At 37.7% G+C, this 24867-nt stretch overlaps 1 protein-coding gene across 1 annotated transcript; it reads left to right on the top strand.

Moving 5' to 3' along the window:
* Positions 1 to 4755: 4755 nt before the first annotated feature.
* On the top strand, positions 4756 to 24867 carry foxk2b (forkhead box K2b). The gene is made up of 9 exons (XM_006635372.3): positions 4756 to 5265; positions 18261 to 18455; positions 19565 to 19712; positions 20238 to 20384; positions 20906 to 21099; positions 21516 to 21712; positions 22115 to 22411; positions 22914 to 23123; positions 23477 to 24867. The coding sequence occupies exons 1-9, from the start codon at positions 4970 to 4972 to the stop codon at positions 23662 to 23664; spliced, it is 1872 nt and encodes a 623-aa protein (XP_006635435.1). The 5' UTR covers positions 4756 to 4969; the 3' UTR covers positions 23665 to 24867.

Genomic DNA, 24867 nt, shown 5'->3' on the forward strand with positions numbered 1-24867 from the left:
CATGTATTTGACAAAATATCCTAAATGAGGAGTTGAACAAATTTGACATCCCTTGATTTAAATCCTATAATTTAGACTATATTGTAAATCTTGACATTTCGTTATTTTATGGGACTTTTTTATTGTTTCCTCACATTTTCTAGAATACAAAAAATAATGTCAGAAGAAACTATCTGTATTGTTTCAAAGTATGATTCAAAGCCTACCACAATATGATCTTAGTTCCCTAATGGGTTTCTTAACCCTGTTTTCTTTTATCTATTTTGATTGTTTGGAAATACTGAATCAATACAGACATTCATTCTAGGAGATGCTCTGACAAACTAAATAAGAAAGCAGAGGCTGTGTCTGCCGTTTCAAATTTGGTCTGTGACATTTCTGATGGGTTTCACATGATCAAAACTCTGTTATGATTGTATTTAGGGCGGCATAGCAGCACACTGGTTAATTTTGCTGCCTCACAGCACTGAGATAATTTCCTGGGGTACTATCTGCACAGGATTGATATGTTCTCTCCATGTTTATATGGGTGTCCTCCAGGTGCTCCGGTTTTCTCCCGCAGTCCAAAATCATTCTGGTGGATTAATTGGCTTCTGGGAAAATTGGTCTTGGTGTGAGTATCTGCATGCTTGTGCCTGTATATGCCCTGCGATGCACTGGAGTCCCATCCAGACAGTATTTTGCCTTACTGTTGCTTGACAGGATACGCTCTGGCTCCCTTGTGACCCTGTACTGGATAAAGCAGTTGGAAAATGACTAGCTGGATAATTGTATTTAATGACCAAACTGCATCCCACTTGCACAAATAGCCCAAAGAGCTCTGTGTTATACATACGCATAATATGGATTATATATAGATACCAAAGGAGTTCATTGTATTCTGCCATTCTATTAGTATCCTCCAGTTTGTCTCATGAGACGTATAGTAGGTCATTATGAAATCTGTGTCGTGTCAGTTATCAGAGCGAATCTTTGTCGGAATCTATGGAAAACAAAATAAATAGGTTGCAAGTTATTTTAGTTATCAGACAGGGTTGCTGTCGCTAATTGTCACAAAAATAAAGCCATAATAATTGAATATGATACTTTAATAAATCATCATCTGTTAATGCATTATTATAATTTTAAAAATTCCTATCAAACTGACAATCAGATCAACTGATCTATTAGGCAAATTGCAATGCAAGCCATTGTCAGCAGGACTTCACTGCATTAAGAATCTGATTAAGTAACACTGCTAGCTGTAACCATATATATGTGCTCAGAAATGGTTTATGGCTCCAAATCTAAACCTTGACCTAGTTATTAGATGAGTATAAGCCGTGTGTATAGTGGGGTGGAGCTGAAAAGAGAACAGGAAACAATTGTTCTGTTTGTGGCTTCACTTGCAAACCTAGGAAGGGAGGAGGAGAGCGATTGGCAGGCAGGGATATGGGTGGGGATGATCAAACTCTAGCCCACAGTGGGATCAAAACATGGGTTTCCTGTTTATCTTACAGAGGGCAAATTCCACTATGTGAAAAGCCATTGGGGGATGAGGTGTTGTTAACACCACATCGTGGCACTTCATTGCTTAACAATACAGGGTACACATGGCAGCAGATGATTGGCTTGATAGTCAGCACTACTGCCTCAAAGCTTCAGGGTCCAGGCATTGCTTTGGTGCTTGCCTGTGTGGAGCTTTTATGTTCTCTCAACGTTCACATGTGTTTATACCAAATCTCCCAGTTTCCTTCTGCCATCCAAAAACACACGTGTCATGTTTGAATAACTGCTTGGTATTGTTATCCTGGGGATTTCAGTGCCTTTCTCACTTAGAAGCACTATTCTTTTTGTTAAAGTACTGAACTTACTTTACTTATTGTTACTGTACAGCATGATGTCATTTATTTTTGGATGCTGGGTATCAAGGTTGCACAGTGGTTAGTATTGCTGCCTCGTAGCTCTGGAGCCCTGGATTCAATTCTGGACTTAGGGTGCTAACTGTGTGGATGTATGTTACCCCTGTGTTCACATGGGTTTCCTAGAGGTGCCCCAGTTTACTCCCACAGTCCAAAGACATACTATTGGGTAAACTGACTTCTGGGAAAATTGTCTCTGGCGTCCCAAACAATGTGTATCTCGCCTTGTGCCCATTGCTTGTGTAACAAGACGTCAGTTAGACTTGCCAGGATAGACTCTGGCTCCCCTTCGGCTCTGAATTGGATGAAGCGGTTAGAAAATTGATAGATGTTTGTATACCTACAGTATGTGCTGCTTTAAATGCTTTTGCTTGCAACAATTTATTTTTCTTTCCTTCATTTTAATTATTTTCTCGTTAACTGTTTAGGGGCAGCATAGTGTAGGGAATAAGTCTTTGGGTTAATAAGTGGTGGGTTTGAGGTCCCTGCTGCAGACATTCCTGTTGTACTTTTGTACCTTATGGGAGTCACTTACTCTCTGTCTGCTTACAACCGTGGAAACCATGGTAAAATCTAACTTAATGAGCTGTTGTGACTCAACTGTGAAACATACCTATCTACCTTTTTAATTGTGAAAGTTCTGCAAGTTGTAGATTTTTTGTTGTTGTTGATACTTTTATATTGTTGTTGGTCTCCTTTGGTAAAGACATGATTCCAATATAGTACGTTGTTGTTTTATTAAAAATAAAACCTCTGAATATGTTCCTCAAATGTCGACAGTGACTCCACAATTGGTTTTACAAGACTTACTGCTCATTGTGTTTTTAACAATCGCTTAGCAGTTTTACCTCTTTACACTTGCTACCCAAAATTCACGTTGGTTTTAATCGCGTTATTCGCAAATTAACGCAATCAGATCGAAAATTAATTTCTGCACTCTGACACTATATGAAACGTAAATCGTTATTTCCTGCAACGTTTTCTAATTTATGTAAACGTTATATCTCTTATGATGTCTGACTCGTTTGTTTTTTGCCTAAAATCTTACTTTTTTTTGTTATGCAATTGATCTTTTAAAATCCTTTTAACAGCACACACACCCAAACTGTATTCTTCTAAAAGGTTACCGTTACCGTTTGCTCAAGAATGAAATGTTTTGTTGATTTGATCTCATTTCTAGGGTTGACATTATGTGTAGTGTTAAAATGATTTTTCTATTTTATGTCACTGAAGTATACTGCCGAAATTTGCAGTAAGAACTACAAAGCAAAACCATTATCTAAATTCAAAGCGGCCTCTGCCCGATTTTTTTTTCACTCGGGGAGTCCAAAAAGTGAAAACGTCATGGTTTAAGGACAAACGTTGTTTAACGCTTCCGACTTCGATTTATGCGTCTCAAAAAACAAACACAGCTTAATTCTTAACAGAGCAAAGCATTGGTTTCTTTGATGTGTTGTGTAAAGAAATTGTTATTCTTTGAGATCAACCGTGTTGGCGTAGAACTGGTTAATTCAGTGCAAACCCAAGTACTGGTTAAAGTATGGAGAAGCCTTTTTTTTCCCTGAATTGGAACACACTACGTTCCCAGCGCAGAGCGGTATCTAGCACCTTTTTCTTCTACGGTATCTATAGCACCTGGTAATCTCTTGTCATTAGGTGCTGATTGCTCAGTTAAACATGCCCCACCCCCATAGCCTTCTTCTGTGTTTACAAACAGTCCTTGCTCGCATAGGTCACTGGCCAGACGCCACTGATGATGTCACCGAAAAAAAAGCACATGTCTGCATGCCACATGAATCCCCTTGAAAAGTCGCAGCCCAAAGGCTTCGTGAAGAACGAATTTTTAGCCTTTGCATTCTTTATTAGGGGGGGTCAGGTGATATGGCCATGGTCGCTCAACTGTCTGGGATCTTTCTGCTGCTGGTTTTTAAGTATTTTAAACTTAGGCTTTGCTCACCGTGACCTCCATAATAAACCGAGCCTCATGGTGTATTCTGGGTACTTAGGTTTGTAAACCTTGCGCCGCTGCAGACATTTGTGCTGCATTCAAAATCGGGTATGGATTCTATTAGGGACGGGGTGCTTGTTCCAAATACAGTAAGCTCAGACTGAAATGTGAGATGCGGTTCAAAAACATTAAACTAAACATGCGCGACATATCGTGTTTCATAAACCATAGCGTAACACGTTACTCCTTTTATTGCTTTGTCTATAATCGGACAATTTTGATAAACGAAGATGTTCACGTGTTATTATTTACTGCGTTACAATCCAGTAAGCCGTTTCTGGGTACGGTCAGAAATCCAAAAGATGTCGATTATTATTGTTTCTTCACATTATTATACAATTAGTGGTAGGCGTGAATAGTACTGTAATGTGCGATGCATGTTTCAGCATTACTTTGTAAATATGATGAGAAGTTATTTGATTAGAATACAGATCATTGATAAACTGACAAGAGTATAGAGATCATGCACTATGATGTACAAAACCCGACGGCTTCCTTTCTCTGTTTATGATTTAAGGTTCCAAGCGCATTCCATTCTAGGAAGGACGTTTATAAATTGTTATAAGGGTGTGTCAGATACAATATTTTAGTATTCTCCAACCATATCCAGAACGCTTAAAGACGGAATCCTCTCCATTTTACCACACGCCGGTCTCCTTCTTTTTCAAACCACCTTTCATTTGCGTGCTAGTTCACAATGCAACCAAACATGCCAGCTTTACCAACCGGCCATAACTTCATTTCCATTGGTGGTCTCCCTATAACTCCACGTCCTTCCTCGTTCTTCATTGCCTAAGACGATTGTCAGTCACCTAGCGCCCGCCTCCTTCGTGCTGTTTGGTTGGTCCTTTCTCCTTCCCTTTCTCTCTGTGTCGCGGCGGTGGGTCGGAGCCGCTGTCCCTGGTCTGGCACGTTCCCTACTAAAATTTACTAGATTTAAATTGGATTCCCCTGCTAGAAATTACGCAGTTCGCAACCCATTCGAGACCCAAAATCAGACCTATCCCCCCACTCTCTCCACAAAAACGTTTGGTGTATTAGACCCCACAAATTCAGTAAAATGGCGGTGGTGAGCGGGGTGTCCGGGCCGGCGGTAGCCCGGCTTGAGGGCCGTGAGTTCGAGTACCTGATGAAGAAGCGCTCGGTGACCATCGGGCGGAATTCGTCGCAGGGCTCCGTGGACGTGAGCATGGGCCATTCGAGCTTCATCTCCCGCCGACACTTGGAAATCTTCACCGCCGGCGAAGACGGGACCGGCGGGGGAGATTTCTACCTGCGCTGCCTCGGCAAAAACGGGGTGTTCGTGGACGGGGTGTTCCAGAGACGGGGGGCTCCTCCGCTACAGCTACCAAGAGTGTAAGTAGATGTTTATTGGTGTCATTGTTGCTGTTCTCCCCATTGCACGTGTTAATGGAATGCAGAAGGAAACAATACAGCAGATTGAAAAACGTGTGTGTGTCCCAGCAGTTTCAAGCACGAGTGGGGAGGGGGGAGTCGTGCATTATCTAGTAAATATTTTGGTTCGTTTCTGTTATTCTTTGTAGCTATTCGCTTTATTTCTGCCTCAGAAATTAGGATGCATTGTTCCCGGAGATCACGTTTACTAATACTGTGTAGAAATCGGTGTTTCATGCGTGAAGAAACCGATATTAAAACATTTCCTCGTTTGTTTATACAGATTTCTGACACCGTGATAAGGTTCTAGTTAATGCTCGCTGAATGGTATACATGCGATATCCCGTGTTGTGGAATTGAGCATGATAAGGATCCTTCAATGTATAACTTACATTGTCCTAGAGAAATAAAAGGACGGTTCAGGTATTGCATTATCAATGTTTGGGTTTGCAATTACAGTTAACTATTGAAACTTGAGCACGTCATAATGCTAATTTAACTGGAAGTGTTTTTAAATACTCGAATTGAATACAGATGGTAGCTTCCAATAAGATTTTTACAACTAAAACCTCATCTCAGTTTAAGATTCAGCTGGTTTTCTCCTTGAAACTTATGCGCTGGATAAACGTGCTCTAGGTCAGTCGCTCGCTTTTGCACGTCGCTGCTTGAGTTAAGTGTATTATCTGGCCTACATACGTTCTTAACGCTGTGGCAAAATTGGCTGTTGGCATTTTAATTACCGTGACGAATTAGATTCGCAGTGTTCAATAGCATGCATGGAACAATTATGAAAAAAGATGTTTTCACCATACTCTAGCCTATTGTGAGAATTGTGGACGTTTTAGGATTGTACAGTTGTAATTCAGGTTTCTAAGACTAGAAAACATCTGGTTGTTAATCACATTTGCCTGGTGTTCTTAAGGTCTGAAACTGGCCACTGAGGACTAATAAAAGTAGAACCATGCCTTTTAAAATGGTTTTGAGTGGCACCTTTTTGTGTCACGTAATAAACTCGTACCTTTGGTGAATGCAGCGTGGTTGTGTTTTTACTTTACATATCAATTGATTTAAAAGAATCAGATCTTAGTCATGTGTTTGAAATGCATTTGAACACCTTTGAAATTGTGCTTTATTAAAGAGCCCACTTAAGGCTAGCTTCCGGAGACGTTCTGTTAAAAACCCCCCTTCCAGTTCTATTTTACCGTCTTTTACGTATTTACTGTTTTAAGTAACAGCTATATAAAAATGTCTGACATATTTGGTTTCCTCATTGTGTGAGTGAATACAGCCACCGGAAGGAAATCCTGCTTACAAGTGCAGGAATCTGAATCATTCATAAAACATTTATTTACGGTGTTAAAAGCAACTGATTATAGCTTCCTTTTGCTTTGGTTTATGTAGCAGCTTGCAGAGTGAGCAATACTAGTTTTCACAGGATTCCAGCCAACAGTTAATTGTTGACTGAAGAGGAAATCTGGAACCATTTCTTTTGTTTTGGAGTAGTTAAGGTTTTTGATAATCAGCAACTAAAATGTCTGAAAAATGATGTTAAGAGTTCAGTGATATTTTTTTCACTATGCTTTTTGAGATTGTTGGGGTTTGTGAGCTATAACTGAAATGGAAAATATACAGTACACTGAGAACAGTCTGCCACAGCTGAAGAGAAGGTGAGTTTGTGCAGAGTAAAAATGTTTATATTGCTACAGAGATGTAAGAGACTTCTTTCAAACAAGTATTGATTTGGAGTAGGTTCATGATTTGAGTCTTTGGCTGTGATATGTTGTGCCAGTAAAGTATATGTTTTGGTTTTGCCATTTTGTATTGGTTTGACTGCCTTGTGTTGCTTAATAGAACTGTATGTAGTTATCAAAGCACACAAGTATGGAAGCATTCATGTTGTTTTAAACTGGGAAAGATAGTTTGAAATTCCCTGGCTATGCTACATGAAGAACAGATAATTCACATTTTGGTCAGTTATTAAGTCATTAAAATGTGTTTTTGTCTTGGTAAAAGAGTCTTTATAGTACACCTTTTCTTCTTCTCACCACTCATGGTGATATATTTGAATCCTTCTTGTTTTAAGAAAGTTCTGTTGACCCAAGATTTAACATATTTATGTGTTTTTCTTAAAAATAAGCATTCATACTTATTGTAACATTTTCACTTCTATTTCAGTGTAAAGGTGCTATATTTTTAAGAACAAGAGCCTACCACTTTTTAAAAATTAAAAAAATATATCAGTGGAACTGCAGAGTGAGACAGCTCTCACTTAAAATAAATGGTGATATCCTACAAAAATATTTTGAGAACTTCATTGATGCCTTCTCCTTTGTAACGGAAGTATTGATGGGGTGGGGAGGGTGGTGACATCAGTGGTTGTGTATTTGACTAAAAGAATTCACATACTTTTGAGAGTTGCTTCAAAAACATCTCATTATAGAATTTTCCTAAAATTAAAATTGTATGGAACGATACTGGATCTAATATTCCCTTTGTCGTAAATACACATTGCTGGTAGGTATTATTATTGGTTTTTAAGTTTTTTGAAATGTATTTCATTTGTGATGGTTTATGATACCAAGGCTGTATTGACTGACATTGTGTGGAAAGATACCTTGTGTAGCCTTTTCAGGTGTTGGCTGGCATCTTTTCTTGAAGTTGATGCAGTCTTTTTCTTTTTGCCTTTTCTCCAAAGCTTTTCAGTTCTGTCCTTTTTTCACAAAGTGAGTCATTTTGATAAACACTCTTACACATTGCTTGAGTCAGCTTAGCCGATGTGATAGACTAAACAACACTATTCATTTTTTAGCTTCAAAACACATGTACAAATTGATTCTGATTGATTTCCCAGCCTCCAGGGTCATCATGTATTTGGAAAATGGAGCCTACATTGGGCTATAGTTTTAGTCACTGTTGCCATGTCAAAAAGGATAGTGTATTTTTACTAATTATTGAAAGTGCATGTTTAAAGAATAATTCATTTAATATCTTTCCAGATTTACATGAAAGAAAGTGAATAGCTGACAAAGACCCTTCACCAGTGTATTGTTGAGTACAGAATTGGCAATTTCTGAATTTTGGTAATAGAGTGATTGTTTCGGTAGTTAAGAATAGAAATGCCTTCTGACTTACTCGATAAGATTGTTTCCAAATGTCCATTGGCACTGTACCTTCAGAGCTGAATGATCCAGAAAGTTAAAGAGTGGTTCATATGTAATAAAATACAAAACTGTCATCATTAGTGCTGCTTATTTGTATCATCGGAAATAGTTCCAAAATGATTTGTTTAATGAAAAACATTTGTAGACTGCTGCACAAGCAGTTGGTAAAGAGTGCATTTATTTTGTATCATCCAGATAGACACTTAGGTGTATTTTCCAGAGGACAAATATATAGCAGATAGTCTATTCTCAGTGGGGATTTAATCAGTATATGAGTGACATTGAAGGCAATGATAAACAGCCCATGTGTCTGTTTATCTCTATATCTTTGGTGGTATTTAAATAGAATTACTAAACCATATTGGTTTAACTGTACATTTAGCCTCTGCCTACATTGTTTAGTAAACCGTGGTCTTAAAAGACTCCTGAACAGTCATGCCAAGCACAGGCCCTGCAACTCTGCAGGGACAAGGTATAGAAAAGTAAAAATGATGTGTGATATAAAATTGCATTGTTTCCAAGAACCAGGGGCAAACTGGTCATATTTACTTTGTCTAAATTCGAAAAGGCTAGGTAAGAGCTGTCTGGCATTTTTTCAAGAAATCTATAACCACTGATTTCTTTTTGTTATACCTACCCGCATTGGAATAACCAGAGTCGATATATCCCACCACACCCTGAAGTCTGGATTAACTCTGAGTGACAGTTGGGGCAACACCATTGGTTATTCTAGTTGGTTGTTCCTCTTTGGTGTATTTCACACCTTGACTTGCAGTTACTTGCAAGTGACTTGCAACCCAACAAACTCATGCATGGGACAATAAGTATAGGCTTAGTCCTCCAAGTTACCCACCTTTGAGTCACTAGTGTTTTAACCTGTCACATGTACCGGCTGCAGGGACCGCTGTGTTACTGAAAGCCAGTGGAGAGCTAGTCAGTTAATCTTGTGGTGCCCTTGGCAGCGTTCAGCCAGTTTTGCACTAGCTGCTTGGGGGAATCCCCATCACCACCAGCTTGTCACATGTTCCAGGCTTGAACCCATGATTCTAAAGCTCATCTTGCACTCGGATGAGAATCTGTTCTGGTATAACTCTTTAGTTTGGTTGTAAAGACAAAATGTCAACTCTAGACTTGGAGTGAGGTGTGTGGGAGCACATTCTTGCATGCTGTGCAGATAGTGTCTTCTCTCTTGCCGGGATATTTAATTACCAAAGACACATCAGAAATAAAAGTTGGGAGTCTCTTGGTCTAGCATTTCTCCAGGTAGAATTTTGTGAAGCTTTGTATGAATACTTTATCTAACAGACGATTCATCTGTCCAGTATGGGTATATTGCCTTTTTTTACCTATTTCCTGACAAATTGGTTTGGTTTCTAGAAGCAGAATGTATTTCAGAAATGTGTTCAGGTGGGACACTCGTCTTTTGGAGCATGAAAAATCACTAAGACTTTGGGTGGAATGAGTAATTGTAAACGAACTGTGAAGTTTCATATCACAAAGCAAAAACCACAGGCTAAACCTGAACCTCCATTTTTTGTTGTTTTTAAACAATTTCCTTTTTTTACAATTAACGGCCAACTTTCAGTATTAAATTCAATTAAAAAAGGTATTAGAGCTGTTTGAATTCACGTCATGTGTGAATTAAAGACTGAGAGATTAACAGAATTAAGAAAATGTGCATCATAAACTGTAACATACTAAGTGTTTAAATGCAGTTTGACTTAACCTGCTAGATGGAGGTCCACCCAGAATCATTAGAGTTACATGTTTAGAATTCTGTAGCAGTGGTAAAGTGTTTGAATACATTTGTGTAAAAAGTAATAGTTGCTAAAACAAACTATATTTGCTGGTATTGAAACCGATATTTATCCAACTATGCCAGAATAGAGTGCATTGTTTTTCACGAGTAGCAAAAGGCCTTGCTGATTGATTTAAACTGCAGTTTATTATGTTTTACTTTATTGCTCAGGTTTTGGAGTAGATTTCAAAGAGTACTGTTTGACATTTCAAAACCTGCTAAGGTAAAATTCTTTTCTCTCAAATCTGGATAAGATTGGCATGAGTTAAAATTTCATTTATGCTGTTGCCTCATGGTAGAAGAAACAATCCTTCACCGAAGCTCAACAGTTCAATAAGGTGGCTGTAATTTGAAGAAAAAAGGAGTTTATACGACACAGCAGAAAATCTAGTTTAGATTTGTTCACTTCTGGCATACTGTTTCGTCCTTCTTCAAAAATGGTATGATTCCAACCACTGTTTTAATACATGCAAGTCTGTTTCTGCATATATTTATGATGGTTATATTGATCTTTATAGTCATAGTGGAGATAATTTTGTGGTAACGTTTTTCTAAGTAATAACATTTGCAAAGCAATCCTGTGGAGTAGTTGTTAAAAAAATTACCACATATTTCCTTTTCACATTAGCCACTTTGCAAAGACTGTGACATTGGGGACATTTCTAAAAAGGGGTAGCTCCCATGCAATGGAACTGTTTAAATGTCAACCCTAAGTACATATTCTCTCAATTTTGAAAGAAAAGATAGAATTTATTATACTCAGAATTCATCATGGACATCATTCTCTATATGGACATCATGAGCTATATCAGCGCGGGTCAACAAGTTAGGTATTTATAGCCATGACAGTTTGATTATTGCTTATTTGAAATCATATGATTTTGCGACGTTATCCTGAAACAAAAATCCTGCTCCACTGGAGAACAACCTTTGGAGATGGGAATCTCTTTAAAAAAATACTCTTTTCACAAAAATTGAGCCTTAGGTTGTCATTGAGGTCCTGGCCAAGGATGGTGATAAAACTGGCGTGCTGAGTGTGAGGACCCTGAAGCAGACCCGAGGTCAGGATGCCCTGCTGAGGTCATCACTGAGGACCATCATATCAAGGCAAATGAGAGAGCAGCGAGATGGCATTTCCCATGGAGCATTTCAGTTGTCATCCATGGGTGTTGAAGGGTGTCTTGAAACCCTAGTGCTCAAAGTTGGCTGTAATTAAAATAAGCTGTCAGTTCCTTGAAGTCTTCAGTGAGTATCCAGCCAATCTTTTGCCAGTGCAGAACAGGTGAAGATACACAAATAGACTGCCGGGATCCTGAGGCCAAACAAATCCATGCAGTGGAAGCATCACACAAGATGTCTTCTCAATGTCACACGGTTCATTTTCTGGGGTTCGCAGGAATTCTTGATCGCAGGGTTAAGACAGCAGTTAATTATTGAAGCGACTGATCTTTTTTGTGCTGAAAAAAGTAGGGAATTGTAGTTGCAGTCTACTGGGGTTTTGAATGCGCTAAATGCTGAATCCAGAAAGCAAGGAAAATTAGATTTATTCAGCTGTGCCTTAGATTGAAACAAAACAAAAGTTTTCTTTTAGACTAGAACATTGAGGCATTTTTATGTCTGCTTCTCTTACATACCTAGCGTGGCACCTGTAGCAAGGAAGGCTGGACTTTTCCCACTTAACAGCACCTTGTTGCTTAGCTGCAAGCATGCCAAATTAATAATACATTTTTGCAAACTCTTAAACTCTCTCCGTCCTCGAAAATACCAATTTCAAGGGAGAACTCTTAAATGCAGCTGAGAACATTTAAACATTGTACTACTTTGATTGGTTTTGCTGCATTTTACTGTGTTGAGGGCTGCAGTTTCAGTTCCAGTAGAAGCAGCTGCCAGGCCACTTGGAGAAAATGGGTGGATTTAGACACAGCTGTGTTGTTGCAGAGGGAACATGTGGCAGCTCTGATGGTCTGACTTTCCTAAGTTTTTAACTGTTTATTACTGTTTCTTCATGCTGCGCATCCCTGAGGGGCGATTAACATGTTAATGTTTTTATACCAAAAGTAATGTATTTGAAGAGTTGAAAGATAAATATTTTTTAATTTCCTTTTTACAGATCTAAAGGTATTTGTTTTCCTGTTTCTGTGTAAACTAGTTTTACTAGTGCTTGTATTGTGGAGGAGGTAAGCACTTTGTAACCACCCCACAGCTTCAAATGCAGTGTAGTAAACTAGTAAGTCTCTCCACTGGATTATAATGCTAAACAGATAACTTGTCTTACTGGAATATTGTGCCAGGTTGTTGAAAGAGTTGAGGCAGATCAGAGAGACGCAAAAGCAGGTAATGCTGGCCCAAGGTGTGTGGCTGCTTGATGAGAGTGCTTCTGCACACAATTGCCTTGTTTCTCACAGTGTCATTTGTTAATGTGACACCAACAACTAAATCACTCATCATGGGGTCCAAACTGCTTTTGAATTTTTTGAAGTCTGAATGCTTACGTCTATGGTATGAGGCCTGGCTGTAGGCCAGATGTGAAGTCTTCTGCATTGCTGCCCTAAAAAGTTTGAAGAAGTGGGCCAAGTGCATTGAAGTCGTTAGGGATTATAGTGAAAATAATGTAGAAGCAATATGGACTAAATCCACCTTTGTGCCTTTATCTGTCTACTTCTGTGTTCTGCAAGACATAATGGGCAGATGACTACCAGTGTCAGAAATATAATAGTTAATTTTGATAAAAAAAAGCTTGTTTCACATTCTTGAATGTAAAACAAGTTTAAATAAAATAATATCTTGAAAAAACATAGAATATTTGGCAGCAGAGTAGTTTCAATATACTAAAGTGAGGTGTATATATTAGTTGTATAATTTTTCTCTTCACATACTATAAAATCCTGTCTTGTAAACTATACTGCCTAGGCTCTAGGGCTGTCTGACAAATACTAAGGTTGTTAGCACACCCACCAGGGTTGGCTAGTGTGAACCTTGTTTACCAACGATTCAATTCACCTGTGTAATAGCCAGCTTTGTTTGATATACCCTAGCACAGTCTTGCTTGTTAATGCTGAAATATTGTTAGATTGTGTTCTATAAACAGTGATTGGTTTATAGAAAAATAGCCCTGAAATGTATGAACATTACAAAGTGTAGAGAAATACTGCTATTTCTTGGCTCTTATTTCCTGTGGCAAGAGTAAGGGTGTATTATTTCAGTGTTCAGTATTTTAAAAAAATGCACGTGCAAGCAACCTGCAATTATTCCTGTGTTCTCGGATTCAACAGAGAGAAAAACATGCTTTTCGAGGCACAATTGCAACTCTTTCTTGTTTGCGGACTGCCTAGCTCTTAACACCTATGAAGTGATTTTGTCCTGATCCCCAATTTAGACCCACTGCATCATGCTCTTCTCACATTCCTTTTGCTCCAGTATTACAGTGCTTATACAGTATTACACGTAATTTTAGATTTCTATTACTAGATAAGTCCTGCCTGTTGAAAGTGTTTGCGAAGAGAAACCACAGCTGATTAGGTGTCTACTGTATTATTAGTAGTAAATGACTTCTTCATTTTTAGTACAGACCAAAAACCGAATTGTCCTGTAATGACACGATGAGGGTGTATTCAGGTATATTTTTTCCATAAATGCTACTCAATGCATTCCAGAATCAATCTGTTTTCAAAGCTGAAGCTGTATTTGTGAATACCTGGAAAATTGCTAGAGGACATCTTGCATAATATCCAGGCAAACAGAGATAAGACCTATCTACATTTATTGTTATACTAATGTTTTCATAGTTATTTTGTAAAACCACTTGGTATGTGACATCCCTAGATTGCAAAATACAGATGTTTAGGGTACTGTCTTAGAAGGAGTACACCCTTATGTTTCATTTGAGTCTAAACCAAGCTAGACTTGTAGTGAATTTGCAGTTTTTACACAGTGAAAGGTGCTTTTCTTCAATATAAAGTCTTAATAAATCTGGGAATAACTGTTCTTGAACTACAGCTGTTTCACATGAGGTCAGTCTTAACTGGAGGAGTGCTTACAGAAAGTTGTGCATAATAAATTGCTTGTGTTAGAGCCCCTAGGATATTTTCTCTTACCCTGAAATGGGCCTAAAATGAAATTGCACCATTGAAAACAAAATTCAGATGAAGGAGCTTTTTCTTCAGTTTCTTACATTTTAAAATGGTGTGGAATTGCTTGGTTGTTAATTAATATGGAGGTCTTAAAGTTCTAATATTGAAATAGACTGGCATTAAAAGGTTTACTTTTTTGTTTACAGAGTTGTTTTAGTGTATCGCTAAGAAACACTCTACTGGCATCTTAAACAGTTGAGTCTGAACTGAAACAAAAGCTGGAGAGCGGGAAGCACTCCGATTCTGCTGGAGCTTGTTCTTTGTACTCCTAGTCGGGGGAGCCTCAGATTCCACTCCCATTACATGAGCAGCTTTCATGAATTACTGTCTGGTTTACACCAGCAGCCCTTTGCACTACTTCTCATTGATTGCTGCTTTCCAGGGTTTTTGTTTCTTCTTCTTACACAACATTCTCTTCCTGCACTGCCAAGCATTTTGGTTTTCTGCTTTCACCAGCTAAATAAATTATGCCAATACTCCTTTTTTTGTTGTTGTTGTTGCTTAATGGACATTTACTGTTTTTGAAAACTTGGTGAGTTTTGGTCATTTTTTGATTGGAAACTTGTCATTCAATACCACCATCAGCAGAGGAGGAGATATAATATTTTGAATAATGTGATATAATTCAAAATAGAAACCTTCTTATTTTGAAAAGATGTTGCCTTAAATGTTCAGGTTTGTACTTTTTAATTAAATTTCTGATTTTGTTGTTTATTTACTTTTACCAAAAACAGAATTCAATTATACATACCACTTCCACAGAAATATTAAGTGTATATCAAATTAAGCTTGAATTGGTCTCCAAATAATAGGGTAGGAATAGCCGTGTGGAGCTATACATTGTTGTAGATGGTGAAAGCAGTGAAAATGTTTTTGCAATTGTGAATCATACAAAAGGTTTATAGCAGGGAGTAAGGGATTAAATAAACTGGAAAATATCATGTCAGTTTATCATCAAAATTTACAAGGACAGTTTCAAAAGTCAGTTTATAAGGTCAATTTAAAACAGTCTAGAAGTCTAGACATTTCCTCTGGGCTGTTTTACATAACCTGGTTTATGTAGTTTTAACAGGATTTACTTGATAAAATTATGTCCTAGTTTCAGGAGATTTTTTTTCACTTTTAATTCTGTGTTGATTATTTAAATGATCACACAGTTGCTTTTTGTAGATGGATACAGAAAAGCTGAGCAACAGAAATACCTGACTCCATGTTACTACACTGCAGTGCAAAAAAGTTTTGACTCAATTTTAATTGGACATGGAAGTAGCAGCTGATTTGGAAGAATTCGCACAGCTATATTCTTATGAAATTTCATTAGAAAGATTTAGAGATGATGAATTCTGTGCTTATCAAATAAATTAAGAGCCAGCAGGGATTGTATACTCCAGTGATCCGTTACATAGCGTTCAAACCACAGTGAGGCAATTTCATTGCTCTTTAGTGTGGAGGTATTTAAAGATGATGACTGGGTAAAATTCCTTTATTTGAGTTCTGGGGAGGAAAGTTAAATTCTCACTTGTAGAGAAATAACTTTTCAGTGTATTTTAATATTAGATCTTGAGGCTGTGCTATTTCTGATTTATGGGTTAATGAGCCATTTATCCTTGCATTGGTCTGTTCTACACCTGGTAGTGGTGAGGAAACAGGATTGTTAAAGTACTGTGGCTAGCCTTTGTCACACAGTGAATACTTTCACTGCCAAGAATGCAACTCCTGTCCTGAATGCTTAGCATTCTTTTGCTAAAAAGGTTTTGTGCTTGTGTTGTGATGTGTTTTGAATGAAATGTACTGGTTCAAATAGGTCAGTTAAAATCTAAGCAAATTGGTATAGTCTGGGTGTTTCTTTGAGGATTATAGTGAGTTTTTAATCTTCCAGACAAGATGTAGAAGGAGCTGTAGCGAATTTGTTAGCGGTTGTTAGTAGTTCTGCTTATTCAGTAGTATAAAATGTATTAAAATAACTTAATTAATGTTTTTTAAAACAGAACACCGTTTTTGGCAAAATAAACCTATCTTTAGTAGATGTTATTTAAAGAAATAGTTTGCATATACTATAGAGATTTAAATGTATACTAACTATTATAACCGAATGGCGTGAAAGCCAAACTATCTGACAGATATTATATAGATCCTTAGGTGGTTAATCGGGTAAAAGCCCTGGTATATTTATCTGAGCAATCACATCTAAAAATTAGTTGAAAGTTAGAATTTATTCATTTTAGTGAAACTAAAACTACGAATTAAACAACCATTATGCACTCTGCCCAAAGTCCCCACATTGTTTAACTTGTAAGTTATTTACATCTAAACATCTTTAGAATAGGAGTTTATAAACCATGAACTGAGGGCCTTATAGGCTTCTGCATCCTGATGCCTGATTCAAATCCAAATCACTTTGCATTTTTCCCACAGGGTCTAAGTTATTTTCATGTATTTAAGTACTATATATAAATGAAGTGTAACATTTCTAAATTATTCCAACTTATATTCTTCACTTGAATGTTATGTTCAGAAGGGCAAGATAATACTTATCTTTTTGCATTTTCCTTCTGGAGCAGGAGTTCTAAACTGCTGTTCCTGTATGTTGATAGGTGGCAGTGTCTATCTTTCTGGTGATATGTCAAAACTGTGGTTCTGACTACTTTGCTTGGCACTGTTCATAAATGATGGGAGTGTTAATTCCAGTGTGGAATTCAATCAGTTTCTCACCTCTCTAATCTAATCCACTATATAGTGGGGCTGCTGGTGCTTATTGGCTGGTGGGTGTCACACCAGGGGGTGCTGCGCTGTGTTGGGGAATGAAGTGGGACCTCTCTTGTATCTTCGGATCCTCTGGCACTCTTTCCACTTTCCTTGTATAAGCCACAGGCTCAATGTCTAATCCTTAGTTATTAATTTAGGCTTGTTTTGAAAAGGAACACATTCTTGACAGAGTATAGGTCAACAAACTTAAGGAAACAAAGTACAACATAATCTTTTGAATAATATTTAGTCATTGGTGAGAAAACAGTAACTGAGTGTGCTTTAAAGTTCTTAGGGTTAATTTTACATTTGGTAAAATGACTTGTGCCTTTATTTCCGAGCAGTGGGTTTTTAATCTGCAATTTATAATTATAGTTTTGCAGTATAATCTATCACTAGAAATTAATTTGTTTTTTTTTAAAAAACGTTTGTGATTTTAGAGCTGCATCCTCTCACTGTAGTTGCTAATTTCTTTAATGTTTAAACTAACACCTTTCCTTTAAGCTGCAGCACATGCACAGCTGCTTTTCCTTTAAATGCACAAGGCTGATTTGTCGGTCCAGTGTCAGTGACACTGGCTCTCAGCGTGTGTCATGTAAATATTGCAGAAGGTTCAGTCGGTGTATTTTGTGGCACACTGCCCGAGGGGGAAGCGAGTCAACACAATAAGAGCTATGATCACCAGACTTAGTGACAGAGGGATGGTCTGTAACTCTGGTGTTTCTGTGGCAGTGCCAGTAATGGCACACAACCGTCCAGTTTGTACATTCTAGCTCCTCTTTTACTTCTTCCACATGCTTTTCTCCTGTATGCATTAGAGGTAGAATATTAATGCTAAGGTAACACCTTCTCGACCCACTGGCACCATTTCATAATACATGCAACAGAGAACACAAGCTGGTTTGGGTACATCCAGATAGAGCCAGAAACGAGAACGTTAAGATATAGAAATGAATCTGTTCAGTGGCCTTAAACAGGGGTTTCTGAAGGTTATGTACACTCTAGGAGAATGATTTGTGATGTAGTAGACCTGAAGTATTATAAGGAAGCATATTTGTCAAAAAATTAACACGTTTGTAAAATAGTGTTCTATACTGATGTTTTGATTTTCTTTCTTTTTAGATGCACCTTTAGGTTTCCCAGCACAAATATCAAGATCACATTTACAGCACTGTCCAGTGACAAGAAGGAGAAGCGAGAGGCTCCAGAGTCACCAGTAAAGCCAGTCCAGCCTCAGATCTCACCCTTAACAATAAACATTCCAGACAACATAGCGCATCTAATGAGCCCACTTCCTTCCCCTACAGGAACTATCAGGTATGTTTCTATTACTCAGGAGTCATCATGTATGCTATTCATTTCAGTCTGCTCCTGACTGGGATTCTGCTGAATGACACGCAGCATTATGTTCTTGACCATTCACAAAATGTATTCTTCCATCTAGTTGTAGAGTGTGTGTGTGTGGGGGGGGTAGCATCATCTCTACAATTCAATCCTTAAACCACGAAATGAAGATTGGGCATAGAGATTGATTCGTAAAGCATTTTTTAACATCTGGTCTTTTTCTGATGTTAAACTTGAATGCGGCGCATTCTGTGCGTTCATGTATCATATGTTATCCAGTGTGTTTATGGTAAGTTTTGGGGAGGAAAAACTCACTTCACTAAGATTATGCCAACAGAAAGATTTATTGCATTTTTGTTTGTATGTTTAACACTTAGACTGATGGTCTCGATTTGATCTATGTATTTCCATCAGATGCACTGAAAATGTTTATATGCATTATACTCTTCCATTTGATTGTGAGGATAAGAACTAATTTGCATTGCTTCAGAATGATTGCCTGAAAAGGTCAACATCACAGCACTTGAAACAGCTGAGTTAAATAGGCCTACATTGTTGATAAATTTTAGGAATGGTAATTACAAATCATGTGTGTTGCTGTAAAGTCTAAATGTTTACTTCATTTTGCCTGGTCTTGTTCTGAAATGAATTACCTAGCTGTCATATTTTTTCCATTCTGGCAATGCACTCTGCCAAAAGCTGATGATGTTAACACAAGACAATTAATGCAAGATAGATTTTAAAAGCTTACAATAATTCATTCACTTGTGCTGAGTTTTATTAAAACAAAATGTCTGGAATATGTTTCACAGTTGTTTTTTAAATACTTTCAGAGTTTGATTATGTCCTCATTTTGCAAATCCACTAAGAATTAATTTTCTTTTTTCCATCCTTTCACTCCAAATTAATTTTGTACAATTTGAAAATTTTTAATTTCAATCAAAAATATGTTCGATTTAATGTACTTTACAATGTTTGCTGAATATATCTGAATACATCTCAGCTGCTGATGGTAGAAATATTCACACAGGTCTTACTGATCTTTGCTATAGTTTAAAAATCACTGGGCTCCTGTTTTGCAGTGCTGCCAACTCCTGCCCATCAAGTCCACGAGGGGCAGGGTCTTCGGGGTATAGGGTGAGCCGTGTTATCGCATCTGATCTGCAGCTTATAGGGGACAACTCGCAGTCAGAGAATGACAAGGAGGCATCAGGAGGAGATAGTCCCAAGGTAACTGTTCTGAAAATTTGGATAGTCATGCAAATGTAGGAATATGTGTCCCAGTTTTTAAGATCCCTATTTGTACATTATTGTTTCAGTGACTTGAGATCTACACTGTATTTTCTAGGATACAAGGGGTAGAGGTCTGTATTGTGCTTTCTTAAAACATTTGCAACAAACCAGTGCAGAATAAGTTTTTTGCCTGAATCTGTATAGAAAACTTTATATGTAAGAACAAGATTCAAGCAAATGTGTAAATGTTGATTTTAGAAAAGAAATTGCAATGGCTACTCAAACCTAGCCAAACATGTCTTTGGGAGGTGGGAGAAAACTTGAACAAAGCTGTACTTACAGGAGACATTCAAGTTTCTCCCCAGTCAGAATTGAACTTGTGTTTTGAGAGTTAAGATAGTATTGGTGACCACCATTCCATTGTGCTGCTTGCGATTAGACTGAAAACTGAAAAACAGCAATGGATGAGTGCATTAATTTGATCATACACCATTTTAATACAATGTTTTTTTTTACATGCAGGATGACTCCAAGCCACCGTATTCTTATGCACAGTTAATAGTACAAGCTATTACAATGGCCCCTGACAAGCAGCTCACACTAAATGGAATATACACACATATCACAAAAAACTACCCTTACTACAGGACAGCAGACAAGGGCTGGCAGGTAACAACTTCTGTTTCTAATTATCCTTAAGACTTGTTTTGTATCAAGGCATGGTGAGAAAGCATTCTGATTGAGTAATCAAGTTTTATTTTCTCTGGAGGAATACCGATTGTTTTTCTTTAGCCTTTTCTTAAATGAAGAGTATTTGGCATGTTTTAAACAAGTAAAACCACAACATTCTTTTTATTCAAACCATGCAGGCACATAGAACCAGTATCCTTAGACCATATGTTTGTACCACTTATATTTATATACTGGGGGGACAAGAGATTGGAGTTTTAAATACTCCTACTAGCCCTTCTGTTGAGATGGATTTGATTATTTAAATGGTTGTAATGTTAAGCAAATCAAGCGATAGCAATAGAAGGACAATTTTGTAACAATTTGTATGGCTTGATTTTGAAGTTGTATTGAAAATTTGCATTTCACTAATGTTGTAATAGGTGACACTTGATTAATAATTTATGAAACCTAAACAAGACCTTGGTGCTGTTTATACTAACACTCATCTTCTGTTTTAGAACTCAATTCGTCACAATCTTTCTCTGAACCGCTACTTTATTAAAGTGCCCAGATCACAGGAAGAGCCGGGCAAAGGTTCTTTTTGGAGGATAGATCCTGCATCAGAGAGCAAACTCATAGAACAAGCATTTAGGAAACGAAGGCCAAGGGGTGTTCCTTGCTTTCGAACTCCTTTAGGACCGCTGTCATCTAGGTAATCGCACTTTTCATAGTGTATTGACTATTTTCACCAACATTGCTAGAATTTAACTTTCTTGATCCTTAAGAATGGCTTATGTAGTTTACATATACTATGTAAGTGGGGAAAACATATTGGAAAAACTGCAGTGTATACTATTGTCTGTCTACAACAGTGATAAACAATTGGTCAGAAGCTAATTTGTGTTACATTGCAGTTGCCTTTACAGGCGTATTATATTATCATTAGGTGGATTCTTATAATTCCTGCTTGTGATCATGATAATATTTTGATTTTGGGACTACAGACAAATCAGAACCAAACCAAAAAATCAGGTAGAACCGAAATCTTGGTTTTTAATTTTTTAGAGTTGTGTATTTTTAGATGTCCCATTTAAGTGCTGTCCATTGCTTTCTTTTCTTCCCTCACAGAAGTGCCCCAGCCTCTCCAAACCACTCTGGGGTGTTATCAGCTCACTCCAGCGGAGTGCAGACCCCGGAGAGCCTGTCCAGGGAAGGCTCCCCTGTCCCAATGGAGCAAGAGCCCCCATCCGCTCCTGCCCCAGCTACTGCAGTCCAGCCCAAACTAGCAGTAATACAGGAAGCTCGCTTTGCCCAGAGTGCACCTGGTAAGAGAGATGCGGGCCCCTCACAGCTGAAATATTGCTTTATTGATTGGCAATGTGCAATTCCTTGGTTTCCAACAAAACAAATTTCCCAGCGGTTGAAAATTATACTATTGTTGTATTTATCTAAATGTATAATACAAACGCCTAAAACATCATGAAGCAATGCAGTTTTTATCTCATTTCATTAAATGTTTTGTTACTTCATTTATAACAGAGCAAATTTCTTATATAGTTATTCTCACAGAAAGAAAGCCGGGTTGAGGTAGTCAGTCATGGGGAGCAGAAAAATTTTCCAGAATCATAAGAGGTTTTACATCAGTAATTTCATCTGTTTCCTAGGACTGAACTATAAACAAAAGTTTACCACCAGACTGAGCTAATTTAATTTAATTTCTGTTACAGGGTCACCTCTTAATAGTCAACCAGTTTTAATTACAGTCCAACGACAATTACCACAGACCATTAAACCTGTCACTTATACAGTTGCCACTCCTGTGACGACATCCACATCCCAGCAGCCTGTTATGCAGACTGTTCATGTTGTCCACCAGATCCCAGCCGTATCGGTTACTAGTGTGGCTGGACTAACACCAGCTAACACATATACAGTGGCGGGCCAAGCAGTGGTCACTCAGGCAGCACTAGTTAATCAGTCAAAAGCAGAACCACAGGAGAATGGAGAACACAAAGAATTAAAAGGTAAGGATGGCAAGTATTTTCTCTTATTGTGAGGTGTAAAAATTGGTATTGGACATCCAAATGTAGTAATGGCAACAATGTCTTACAACTCTTTGTGTAATTTTATATTGTGCTAAATGTAGGGATTTGTCTTCTCTTTACATTTTAAGCACAGTAAAGCATTGTCAGTTGTTTTAACTTGTAGAACTTGTAGTGTTGTAGAAATGTGGAAAAAGTGCAGGGTGTAGTTTTGAAGCTGATATCCAAGTGTCATTTAAGAAATGGCTGGATTATATCCTTGGGCTAGTTTGCTACAAGTGATTTAAACTATGCAGTCCAAATGTAGTCCTCTTGTTCGTAACCTTTAATTTCTTATTTAAAATAGATTCTTTGGAATGTATAAAATTGAGCTTTCATTTTAAATTGTACAAAAATCTTATACTTGTAGTGCTTTATTTCACTGTTGTGTTTGTCGTGTTTTTTTATTGTACTTGGCTAATTGTTCCTCATTTTTCTTTTGCAGTGAAAGTAGAACCTGTTCCTGCTATTACCCATGCTGCTATTGGAGCTGCTAGTCGTATTATTCAAACGTCTCAGGCTACCCCTTTACAGACAGTTACTATTGTGCAACAGGCTCCTCTTGGACAGCACCAGCTACCAATAAAGACCATAACACAGAATGGCACTCATGTAGTCCCCATCACCACTGCCATACAAGGACAAGTGAATACAGGTAAGGTAATGCTTTGTAAATCTTCTGGTGTGCTCAAATACTGTATGCTTGTAAACCTTTAATGCAGTTTTTATTTTTGCAGGCTTAATATTAAAATGTTCTTATTAGGGAGTTTTTAATTCCAGCACTAAATCATTATAAACAGAGTGAGGCATTTATTTGTTTGAGATTTTATTATAGTGGAATATTGCCCATCAGATGTGAAATGTTTTTGATGGCATACCAGATATTTGTTGTACCACAACACATTAAAAGTGAATAAGAGAAGGGTAACTACATTTCTAGATGTTCCCAGAATTCACAGCAAACCAGAGGAAGACCTTCCTGCTGACAATGTTTTGTTTTTCCCACAGTTGCCAGCCCACTACATATGTTAGCAACCCATGCTTCTGCATCAGCCTCTCTTCCAACGAAACGGCAGAATGGAGACCAGGCAGAGCAACCGGAACTTAAACGTATCAAAACGGATGAGGGAGAGAGCATAGTCATTGCAGTAAATGTGGACACTCCTGCTGTGAGTGAACAAGGCAGCCAGAACTAAAAACCTTTCAGTCACTGCCCTTTTTTTATCGACTCGAAGGTGCCAAAAGGAGAAGATCAACTTAAACCATCTTTGAACTTTGGAATGTGTTACCACCCTATGGGTTTAAATATAATAATAATAAAAAAAAGAAAAATAGTAAAAGAAAAAAAACATAGGTACCCTGTGAAAAGACTGTTATCAGGCAGCACTGGAAGAGCACAGGAAGCCTTAAAAAACTAACTTAGGAGTAAGAATCAAACTGAATGGAAAAACGAGGCCCAGGTCAAGAGGCTGTATTGTACCTCCTGCTCAACTACCTCAGTGCACACTGGGAAATGGAGAGGTGTGGAGGACTGCAGCTAAATAAATGACACGTCTGATCTCTTAAACTTTCAAAATGGACTGAGCACATACCAGTGTAACGGCAGCATGACAAGCGCTTAGTGTAAACCAGATTTTAAAACAATAGTGTATTCTGCAAAGGGAACAAATGCGTGGAGCCATTTCCTATATCTCGGCAGCTAGCCTTTCATATTGACCTACCTAATGCAGTTGTTAGTAGATATGCAGTATTTTGTTGTTCATATGTGGAAAATTAGGATCTTTTTTGGGTGTATTTTCATTTCTGTAGGCAAAAAGAAACAACGGGGTCACTGACATTTCAAATCACTCCATCTGTACTTTGGAATCACAAGCTGTTTTTTGTATGTGGAATTTTTATGTTCAGTGAAAATGAATGTAGTTTCCTTTTTTAAACTATCAATGGAGTGGTTTACTTTTGTCTGTTCTGTCAGATCCAAATGAAGCTTACTTTATTACACCTACAGATTTTCATATTTTAACAGATAACCTAAAATATATAAAATTATTCCATGTGTAGTGATCAAATGCTTTATCAAGCTTGCATGTAACTGATTAAAAAATGTAACTGAGCCGTTAACTGAAAATGAACTGAAAAAAGAACTGCTATGAATTTGACCAGAGCTGCACTTGATTAACCTGTTCCTAATTTTATTTTTTTCTTTTCTTTTTCCCTCTTAATCCTCTGCTGTTTATTTTGTGTTGGAGCTGGCAGTCCCTTGCTTGATTATTTTATTCTGTTCAGGCTACAGAAAAGTTTCTCTTCAGATTGTGTATGTTCCAAGCAAAAAAAATGATAGATGTTTGTTCTGCTTCAGTGGGTAAATGCTTTTTTTTTTATAAATTAATTTAAAAACCTTC

The sequence above is a fragment of the Lepisosteus oculatus genome, chromosome 9 (genome assembly GCF_040954835.1).
Source record: "Lepisosteus oculatus isolate fLepOcu1 chromosome 9, fLepOcu1.hap2, whole genome shotgun sequence".
Lineage (NCBI taxonomy): Eukaryota > Metazoa > Chordata > Actinopteri > Semionotiformes > Lepisosteidae > Lepisosteus > Lepisosteus oculatus.

Excerpts from the sequence above, each read along its gene's own strand:
- foxk2b (XM_006635372.3), top strand. The coding sequence starts at position 4,970 with ATGGCGGTGGTGAGCGGGGTGTCCGGGCCGGCGGTAGCCCGGCTTGAG. Across the intron at positions 18,456-19,564 it reads TCCCCTACAGGAACTATCAG|TGCTGCCAACTCCTGCCCAT; the intron begins GTATGTTTCTAT and ends CCTGTTTTGCAG. Across the intron at positions 21,713-22,114 it reads CTTTGCCCAGAGTGCACCTG|GGTCACCTCTTAATAGTCAA; the intron begins GTAAGAGAGATG and ends TTTCTGTTACAG.